This window comes from Polypterus senegalus, chromosome 11, assembly GCF_016835505.1.
Source record: "Polypterus senegalus isolate Bchr_013 chromosome 11, ASM1683550v1, whole genome shotgun sequence".
Lineage (NCBI taxonomy): Eukaryota > Metazoa > Chordata > Cladistia > Polypteriformes > Polypteridae > Polypterus > Polypterus senegalus.
In genome coordinates, this window is record NC_053164.1 from 95,957,894 (window position 1) to 95,969,282 (window position 11,389).

At 38.9% G+C, this 11,389-nt stretch overlaps 1 protein-coding gene across 2 annotated transcripts in view; it reads right to left on the reverse strand.

The window, feature by feature from the left end:
• LOC120539331 (solute carrier family 22 member 6-A-like) overlaps positions 1 to 10,212 on the reverse strand; it is a 54,744-nt gene extending 44,532 nt beyond the window's left edge. For both annotated transcript variants that reach the window (XM_039769306.1, XM_039769307.1), the window contains exon 1: positions 9,748 to 10,212. In XM_039769306.1, the coding sequence (XP_039625240.1) occupies positions 9,748 to 10,140 (393 nt within the window). In that variant the 5' untranslated portion in view covers positions 10,141 to 10,212. The remainder of the gene's footprint in view (positions 1 to 9,747) is intronic.
• Between the last annotated feature and the right edge of the window lie 1,177 nt (positions 10,213 to 11,389).

Consider the following 11,389-nt stretch of genomic DNA (forward strand, 5'->3'; position numbering starts at 1 on the left):
AACTTAATAAAATGAGCTCCTTCCCAGTCCATCTTGGTGGTGATCTCATCAGACCTGCCTCTACTTCAAAGAATCTTGGTGTCATTTTTGATTCCGCCCACATAAATCACATTAAGAAACTTTCTTACTTTCACCTCCGTAACATATCCCGTGTTCGCTCCTTCCTCTCCTTTTCTAAAGCTGAGAAACTTGTCCATGCTTTTATTACATCCCGCATCTATTATTGTAACTCGCTGCTGGCAGGTGCCCCTTCTAATCTTGTATCGCAGCTCCAGCTTATTCAAAACTCTGCTGCAAGAGTCCTTACTCGAACCAGCAGCAGCAAGCACATAACACCCATCCTGCTCCAACTTCACTGGCTCCCTGTGCCTTATAGAATCAAATATAAAATACTACTAATAACCCACAAAGCCTTTAAATAACCTCGCGCCAAACTACGTCAGTGACCTTCTCCATCACTATGTGCCTGCCCGCCCACTAAGGTCCTCTGATTCTGGCAATCTTGTTGTGCCCCACACTAATCTACACTCCATGGGTGACAGGGCCTTCAGCTGTATAGCGCCCAGACTCTGGAATGACCTACCGAAATTAATTAGATCAGCTGACTCCATGAATTCTTTTAAAAAACAACTCAAAACTCATCTGTTCAGGAAGGCTTTTAACTTAACATTCTGCCCTTTCTTTCAGTTTACCTCTCTGTCCAGGTGCTGAGGATAATTTGTGTGTCTGTTATATCACAAATTAGGTTGTTAGGTTTTTTCTTTTAGTATTGAATTTAGTATTTTACTCTGGTTTATTGTCCTTTATTCTGTTTAATGATTTGTTATCTGTTTCATTGTTCTATTCAGGAAAACATTTGTATTCGATGTTACATATACCCTGCTGTTTTTCTAAGACTCTATGTAGCACCTTGAGCATGAGAAAGGTGCCATATAAATAAAATTTATTATTATTATTATTATTATTATTATTATAAAAAAGGCTGGGTATTCATAACCAAAGCACATCTCTTATAAAAATGAAATAGAAGCAAAATATATTTTTAAAACTGCATATTAATATATTTTAAGATATGTTATAGAATACTTTAAGGAAAAATAATGAATAATATTGTGGCAGAAAAGATGTTTTTCTATAATGCAAGGCTTATAGGCCTGGTTGCCTTTAGTTAAATTGATTAAAGTCACATCGAGTTAAGTCACAATAAGTTTGCAATGCTTTATGGGATTATTAAAAGCAAGTTTAAAGTCTGCTAAGAAAGGATGAGAACATTAGGTCAAATCTAGGTTATGTTGTACACATGACCTGCTTGAAAATTTTAGTAAAATTATCAGTGTCTCAAATGCAGGGGGTTTTCAATTTTTTGTTTATACTTCTTGTAATTAAATCATCTAATCATCTATAAAAAGAACTTGGCTTTGATAACTTGATCAGAATAGCTGTAGATTGTCATGGTGTTTGACTGCTCTTCTCCAATAAAGCTGTGATACACATATACAGTATCTACTCTCTCTCTATATACAGTGGTGTGAAAAACTATTTGCCCCCTTCCTGATTTCTTATTCTTTTGCATGTTTGTCACACAAAATGTTTCTGATCATCAAACACATTTAACCATTGGTCAAATATAACACAAGTAAACACAAAATGCAGTTTTTAAATGATGGTTTTTATTATTTAGGGAGAAAAAAATCAAACCTACATGGCCCTGTGTGAAAAAGTAATTGCCCCTTGTTAAAAATAACCTAACTGTGGTGTATCACACCTGAGTTCAATTTCCGTAGCCACCCCCAGGCCTGATTACTGCCACACCTGTTTCAATCAAGAAATCACTTAAATAAGAGCTGCCTGACACAGAGAAGTAGACCAAAAGCACCTCAAAAGCTAGACATCATGCCAAGATCCAAAGAAATTCAGGAACAAATGAGAACAGAAGTAATCCTAAGCTTAAAAGTGCAATGATTTTGTGCATTGATTTTATGTGACATTTTTATGTCACTTTTTTGTCACGCTTTAAATTGGGCTTATTTTAAATCCTATAAATATATATGTTTGGTATCATTCTTTTCAGAATTACTCCTCACTTTAATGTGATGTTGTTAGATTTTCAGATTCTTATTCTGTTTTTAAATTCTAAACTAAAAAATATCAAGAACTCACATCCCACGAGATGAGACTTTTTGCCAAGAGATTTAACCACGCCCGGGGCCGGAAATAAAAGACAAAGAGTAGTACAGCTGCTGTACAGGTTTTTAAAAGTCCGAAGCAATCAAGCAGCTGATCGAGCAAAGAGGAGGTAAAAAAAATTTTACTTGTTTCCCATTGTATCACAGTTTAAGAGGGGGTTTCAGAGGAGCGACCACGTTCAGCCCTTCTCTTCACAACACGAGCGGCAGAGATGCAAAGTGGGTGGCATGTGGCGCAGGCCAGGGGGGTTGGAAAGCAAAGCAACTAGGGGATGAACCCCCTAGTATATATATAATATACTATATAATATACGGGTGGTTGCCCCAAACCTTTTCATGTCTCATCATTCTTATATATATATATATATATATATATATATACACAGTGGTACCTCGGTATACATCTGCTTTGGAATAAGTCCAACATGGTATACGTCCTGTTTGGACACAAAAAATTTTGCTTGGTATACGACCTTTGTTTGGAATACGACTCGCGTGCTAACCATGTTTACCTCTCTCGACACAAAGCCACGTGACTGCCCACGAGCATTAGTGCGCCAGTTGCTAGCATTCAGTGAACAACCCACGTTATAACTCTCTGTGAACTTTCACGTGTGTGATATAGCGGGTCCACAGCTCCTGTCAAAGTCCAGCTTTAAAATAAATAATCACCGTGCTCGCAGCTTGGTGAGGGGGCGTGGTGGTTATGTGGCTGAAGGTTGTCAGGGCGATTAGCGATGTGGGCGTTTCTCAGCAAAGTGCACCTGTGAGGGACCGTCCGCATTCGTGATTGTTCCTGGGGCTGCTTATCTTGATAAACAGAAGCGCGAGTCAGCTAGAAGGGCAGTAAAAAGAAAGAACGGACGCGAGAGAGAGAGAGACAGAGCGAGCGAGAGCGCGCATGGATGAAGTGGCTGAAGCAGGCAGAGCAAAGGTCAGCTGCAAGTAGGGCGACTCCCCAGTTGGGAAGCAGGCACCGGGCTTCTACTTGTTTCTTTTTTAAAGAATGCTTCCTGCTTTTAACTTCGTTGTTTTTAAGAAGACTTTTTTCTATTGTTTTTAACCTCCACGTTTCACTTCTGATTTTATGGATTATTTATTGGAACTTTGGAGACTGCACTTTAATTTGAACACCTTGTTTTGTTAATTGTTTGAATAAAAGCACTTTGCACTTTTTCACCATCCCCTTGCTTTACCGATGAGGTTAGCAGCGAGGCACATTACCGACAGTGTAGGATTCAAGGGCTCCCCGGCAGCAGATGGGAGCATACAGCAAACCTGCATCGTCACAACGCGATTTTGTGTTTTTTTCATGTAAATTTGAATTGATTGTTGAAAAGTATGAAGGTGGCATGCGTATCCGGACATGGCTGTTGCATACCGTTTGCGAGAACGACGGTATCACGATTGTGAAAAACAAAGATGTTATTAAAAAGTAAAGTGAGGTAAAATTTTCATTTATTTCATCTAATTGCTTTTGTATTTCTGTATTTTAGTATTAAGTAGTGTTTAAATTATTTTATACAACCCCATCAATGTATAATATGCCAATAGCAATAGGATTTTTTTTTTTCATGGGAACAGATTAATCATTTTCCCATTATTTCTTATGGGAAAAATTTGTTTAGTATACGTCCTGTTTGGTATAAGTCAAAGGGTCTGGAATGGAATAAGGACGTATACCGAGGTTCCACTGTATATATAAACATACATATATATATATATATATATATATATATATATATATATATATATATATATATATATATATATATATATATATATATATATATATATATATATATATATATATATATATATATAAGCACGATGAGACATGAAAAGGTTTGGGGCAGCCACCCGTATATTATATCCTGGCTGCATAGAAGTACATTTTTGCAAGTCCAAAACAGAACTGAATAGCTGCCTTAAGATGGCGGCTTTTAAAGACAAGTGGAGGAAGTGATGTCATCAGGGCTGGAACTGGAAGTTGGTGGTGCCAGAACCAGGGCGAGATTTCCTGAGAATGGTCTGTAAGGGATTGAGAGAGACAATTAGTGCACCTCACTGCCCCCCTGGTCAGGCATGGAATTACTTTTATTCAGGCCCTTTAGTTGTCTCCTAATCACACGTGTGTGACTATATATATATCATATACTCGCAGACATCAGTGGAGATTAAGTGGAAGTGCATTTAAGCCAGGAAGCCCTTCTTTACACAAAGAATTGTGGGACTCTGGAATGAACTAAAAAGATTTGTAGTTGAAGCAGAAACCTTTAAGAAAAATCTGGATGAGCTACTGGCACAGCTTAGCTATTAGCTAAACAATCAGGCTTGATGGACTGAGTGGTCTCCTCTTGTTTGTCAAATTTCTTATGTTCTTATGTTGATCTTCCCGATACTGACTTTGGTTCTTTGCCTCCTTTTTTGTCCTGGTTGGGTCCTTGCATGATCCTATTCTGTTTTATACTATTTACACCTGGAATGCATGTTACACTGTCAAGGTTGACTGCTGTTGTAGTTCTGCTTTCTTTTACATCTGTAACTTTGAGCAATTAAGAGTACCAAGAACAGGCAGGAGAGAAAGCTACACATTTGTTAAACATTATTTAAATAGATAACAGCGTAAAAGTAAATGGATGTCTAAACCTCATACACTCTGGTACTACTAGATGTTTAGCCACCAGGTGGTCTATTTTTTGTGTCAGCAGTAACTCAGAGCATTCTTGGCTTGACTTTCCCCCTCCTTTGTATTCTCTCATTAGCTTTTTTTACTGATCTTATATAACAGTACCACTTTTGAAATCGTACTTTACTTACCAGCTTTTGAAATCATACTTTCATTATAGCAGCAGTTGTAGTGCTATAATGGTGTGGCTGAGCCAATTTTCAAATGAAATAAACACAGTATACATATATATACATATACATATATATACATGTATATATATATATATATATATATACATATATATACATATATATATATATAAAATATATATATTTTATATACAATAATAATAAAAATACGACAATAAAAATAATAATAAAACAGCAATGATTGAGGTTAATGATATATATTAAGCTTGGGAATACAACACAATTAGAATCTGCTAACTGCCACACAGTCCACCAAAGCTCACAAGATTGTTCTTGTTTTGGTCGTGTAGGCTCTCCAGTTCAGTCGCTCACTAAGAGTCAGTGCAGCTCATATAAATTGGGGCACCAAGCTCTTTTAAGTACTTTGTGCTTGTAATGGTCTTAATCTGGCCCTGAACTTATTATTAACCAAGTACAAGTCAGTAATAAGTGTGTAAAGTGAAGTCCATGCATGGTAGCAGGACTATCGACTTGAATGACTGGGAGTGATCACAAGTTCAGCATCAAATGGAACTATTGGGATGACTATCTTTAGCTTTTCTCAAGATAAAAAACATGAATTATCTGTCTAAGGTCTGGACACACACGGCATATTGCATGTCATATACATGTCGTAATATATTTGGAAATGTGTTTGTTACCATTTATTAAGGGAACTACAGATTTCTTTATATTTCATATACTGTATAATATTAAAAATACATATTTAAACTCTATATAAGTTACAATATCTTAAAAGACGTAGCCATTTACTTTTTTGGATATATTGCACTGCATAAGGGTTTCTTTAAGTTGAAGGCAGTTAGAGATCTTGAGCCAAAAGCTAAGTAACACACACTGAGAGATACTGAACCGTTAAACACAAAGCACCAAATGGTGTCCTCTTGTTTGTTCTTATCCAATTAGTGCAAAGTACCTTTAATCACTTCAAGGAATACAGTATCTACATTTTTTTTAAGAAAATACTAAAATAAATACTTTGCAGATAATTACATTTTAATGAGATAGATCTGCAGTGGGCTATTACCCTGCCCAGGGTTTGTTTCCTGCCTTGCGCCCTGTGTTGGCTGGGACTGACTCCAGCAGACCCCCGTGACCCTGTAGTTAGGATATAGCAGGTTGGATAATGGATAGATAGATAGATAGATATTTTTTTATTTTTAAAAAAGACCTTTATTGTGAACATAAAAATGAAAATATTAACAATTCAGAATTCTCCATTGCAGGTCAGCTGTTCTTTTCTTATTTGGGGGCTTATATACAGTAGCTCCCTCCAAGCAGGTCCACCCCCAGATTTTCTCTCCATGGCGTGTCAATAACTGTTTTTAGTGCTGCAAAGTGTATACTTTTAATACAATATTTATAAAGGTCCCCCTTTGACAAAGATTAAAAGCTCACGACTTCCCCTTTATAGAATTTCACAACGTATTGTCGGTGAGCGAGGACAGTTCAATAGCAGGGCAGACCACCATCTCTGTGTTTGCTGCTCTTATCGAGTTGTTCAGCCAATGATAATCTTTGGCCATGAATGATAAAAAACTCTGAACTGTTCTGACCGACTTGACCCCCAGTACTGAAGATAGCACTGCTGGGTCAATAAAAGACTTCTTGCTGTCATCGTAAATTTGGGATAGTGTAAGTATTTGATGTGTGATGAGTGTTTTAACAAAACTATCGCTGAACAACAGAGGACATGAAAAAACAGAGTTGAAAACTAAAGGCTCATCAGCCAACCAACCAGATGTAACAAAGTTTCTTTTAAAAACAAAGTGCCATGTTAATAGGACTCCCTTGTAAAAATGGGGTAGGCTGGACAGGTCCATTTTGTGAATGTTCATCACTAGAAGTTGTCTAAGCCTAAGCCTCCCACTCGACGGAAGAAACCCAACATCAGCTCTCTCCAACTCAAAGGGTAAAAAACAAAAAAAACTTTCTGCAGAACCTGAAGTCTAAATTGTGCAACTTTAGAGACAACGTCAATAAGCCCCTGATCACCCTCTTCCAAAGGCAAAAAGATCACACTTTGTTTTATCCACTGTAGGCCAACCCAAAAAAATCAGCCAGAAGTTTCTGGATTCTGTGTAAAAGTCCAGGAGGAGGGTCCAGGAGGAGCATAGAAGCTATCAAATTGTTAATAACAATCGCTCGCCCCTGTAAGACAGCTTAGACACAATCCACCTCCATTTGTTCAGTTGCATAGTTACTTTATCTAAAAATCCTTCACAATTACTTCTGTCCACTCCCTCAGCACCCATCACCACCTCGAGATATCTAAAACACCTTCTGTCCCACTTAATTTCTAAGGGCCGATCTGGTGGTGAACTTGCTGTCCAAGATCCAAGTAAAAAAGCGGTACTTTTGGCCCAGTTGATTTTTGCTGAAGATATTCTCTCAAATATTTGTTGACATTAGATTAACATTTTAATGTCATTATTTGACATGATAAAAATGACAACATCATCAACGTGAGCCAAATATTTAAAAGTAACATTTGGGCACATAGGAAAACTCACACCCTGCAGTCTGCGACTTATCTGACATAAAAATGGTTCAATAGACAAAGTGTAGAACATTCCAGATAAGGCACAGCCCTGTCGAATTCCTCTCTTTACTGAGAACGGGGCACTCAAAGAACCACTGATTTTTAAAACTGCAAAAATATTAGTATATAAGAGCCTTATCATATTTATAAAATATTCCCCAAATCCAGAGCTTTAGCCTTTTCCTGGTCCATGCCAAGCTGCACGGCATTGCGCATCACCCTCTGTGCTGACACCAGGAAGAGCTGAACGTCTGGGAAGTGTTCCTCCACTTTAACCTCTCTCTTGCCCTCAATAAATTTTAAAAAATACCGTATACTTACTGTGCTGTATCCGCCTCCCAGTGTGTATCTTGATGAGGACTCGCTTCTCACGGAGGTGTCAGTAACACTACCCTCATCCTCCCTATCGCCCACATCACAGTAACTCTTAAACTAATTGCTGCGTTCACTGGATGGCTCACTGGACACAAGGCTTTTCTTTGCAGACTTCATATTCTCCCATTTAATCTTTCATTTATGATGGGGCACTTTGAAAATCTCATCCCTCTTGCTTACACTTGCATTCCCACTCTCCACTTCACACACCTCATCCATTGGCTTCTCAGTCATCTGCCTTTCCACGGCTTGCTCCGGGATATGCTTTATCAGCACCGCGTCTTCAGCTGCTTGCACTCGTGCAGTTTCATCATTTGCCTGAGACTCATTCACAGCGGAGGCGACTGGCGCAACTCCGTCGGAAAGAGTGTTCAATGTCGTCCCCTCACTGCTACTGGTCTCAGGCTCTGTGCTCAATTTACTCACAGCACTTTCAGTTTAAGCCGCCATATCCTCTGCAACAAGAAGCACACTCTTTACTGGAGCGTCTTTAGACAGAATATTTTCGGGCCGCTCCATACAACCGCTCATTACACTCAGACCTATCTTTCTCCATATTCTCCACCTCACTTTCATACTCAGACTCACAGTTTTCATCGTTAACCCTGTCAGTGTTCTCCTTGATCGGAGCGGAGCCGCCCAGCATCACTACGGGCTCATGTTTGCACTGTGCCGCCTTGTGTCCAGCTCTGCCTCAGTTAAAGCATCGCATTGAATCAGAAGTTACAAACACTACATAATCATTGCCCTCCACCTTAGACCTGAGGGCCACGTTTAGATCCTCATGTTTTAACCACTTGCAGCCAAGTGGGATTAACACTATATCAGACATAATCTGCCAATAACATCTCAATTCCCTTAGTAAAATATCGTTTTATAAGAAAGGTGGAACATTACAGACAATAACTTTCTTCGCAGGCGCTGATAACGGCAGGACAGGAACTAATACGCCATTTATAACAACCCCTTCTTCAACAAGTGTATTTACGAGAGATTCATCGTTTAAAAAAACAGCCACAGACTTATTCATTCTGGAGGCAGTTAGGACATTTTTATAACCAACTACTTTTCCTACTCCCACCACACAAGCCTCGGCAGAAACCTGAGGGTCCTCCAGGACCTTAGTGCCATGATGGAAACAAACCAGGAGCCCTGCCTTTGGACACGGTCATGGCGATAACCGCCAAAGCCAAGTCTTAACAGTAAAGACTATCAAAAAACAAAAACAATTCTAAAAAAAATCTCTAAGAAAAGAAAAAAAAAAAACAAATAAGAGAAAAGAAAAAATTAGAAAATAGAGACTTACACAGAGACAGAGACGCCCGTCGGCTTCCCACGACTCGAACACGCCCGCCCCAGACAGCACTAAATGAGCAACACACAGCCAGCAGGATAGATAGATAGACAGATAGATGAGCTCTTTATACAATATGATAGATAGATAGATAGATAGATAGATAGATAGATAGATAGATAGATAGATAGATAGATAGATAGATAGATAGATAGATAGATAGATAAGCTCTATATACAATATGATAGATAGATAGATAGATAGATAGATAGATAGATAGATAGATAGATAGATAGATAGATAGATAAGCTCTATATACAATATGATAGATAGATAGATAGATAGATAGATAGATAGATAGATAGATAGATAGATAGATAGATAGATAGATAGTCTCACCCACTCCCTTTAAAATCAAATGGGAGTAAAGAATGAACTACCTTAGAATTCTTTAATAAAGTTTCTCCTACCTCTGTCACAATTGTCTCAGAGAACTCAGTTCTGTCGTAGGACCAGCCATGCTGACACGGTGTTTTTTGAGTTTCTGTGATGTTCACAAAGCTTGCATTTTGAAAAGTCAGGTGCCACTGTGGCTTTGAGAATTGCAAACACTTGGAGAGTTTTGTTCCCTCATCCACAGGAATGTAAGCCTTGAGAAGAACATCAGAACTGGTGAAGTTCCAGCTGCTGCCTGGTACAGTGTTGTTGGCTGTCTGACAGTGATGATCTGGAACAGCTGCAGAAAAATTCTGAAGAAGAGGATGACTGGCCATTAGAATTCCAGGTATGATCAACAAAATGGTATTGATGAACTGGAAACGACCCTGACCTCCAATGTCATCCAGTAGGTCTGAAAAGCTCATGCTTGCAGAGAAGAGAATTATGGATATACTAACAAAACAGATGTTTTAAACAGCATTATTCCTTACAACTGATCAAAGTTCAAACAGCTCAATGAAAATTGTTAACCCAGCGTCCTATTTGCAGAGGTGGTTGGGGGGTGGGGTCTGGTATGTAGATGGCACCTTCTGAAGTTTTTTTTTATATATATTATTTTACTTTTCTTCTGCATTAACTGTATTACAGCTATACCTTAGAATATTCACAACACTGCTGTTATTAAAATGCTGTTCTAGATGCTAAAAGATGCTTAACCACATCTCAGAATAATACCATGAGGAGAAATTTACCAACTTGCAGGGCTCGAATCATGTTTTATGACATTTTGTATACAATTAACTTATGCACTATCAAAAGATGAAATATTATTTTGGTAATATTAAGAAATATATTCAGTCAGTCATCAGTCATTGTAAACCTGCTATATCCTAACACAGGATCATGGGGGTCTGCTGGAGTCAATCCCAGCCCACACAGGGCATAAGGCAGGAACAAATCCCAGGCAGGGCGCCAGCCCATCTCAGGGCACACACACCCACACACCAAGCACAATTTAGGATGGCCAATGCACCTAACCTGCATGTCTTTGGACTGTGGGAGGAAACTGGAGCACCAGGAGGAAACCCACGCAGACTCGGGGAGAACATGCAAATTCCACACAGGGAGGAACTGGGAAGCGAACCCAGGTCTCCTTACTGCAAGTCAGCAGCTCTACCCACTGCGCCACCTGAAATATATTCTGTCATGAAAAATTAAGTTCACCCTTCTTTTTAAAACACATTAACATGTGAAGATATGATCTTCATTTAAACAGGATCTATAGATAAAGGTGATATAACAGACATCATGCCACATTTAGATTTTGCAGTCCATTGTTTAATTTAAATTTCAAATTTGGAAAAATTAAGCAAACTTCTACATTTATCACTACCTCAAATCTGGGCCGGTTCTAGACAGGCATATATGAGGGGGCAGACAGAAATGTGAAGGGGGCACGTGGTGACGACGGAGGCGGGAAAGGGGTGGGGGTGCTCTAGATAACTGTTTTTGTCATATAATTGGATTGCACTTTGCCTCTACCCTAAGACCTGTCCAACTTGGGTGTCCCACCTGAAGGCTAAGCTTCTGCTGGTGTAGCTCTTAGGGTCACTGAGGCACGCAAACCCCCTGACCACGATAAGGTGGTAATCCCTCAGGAGGAAAACTGAAAAA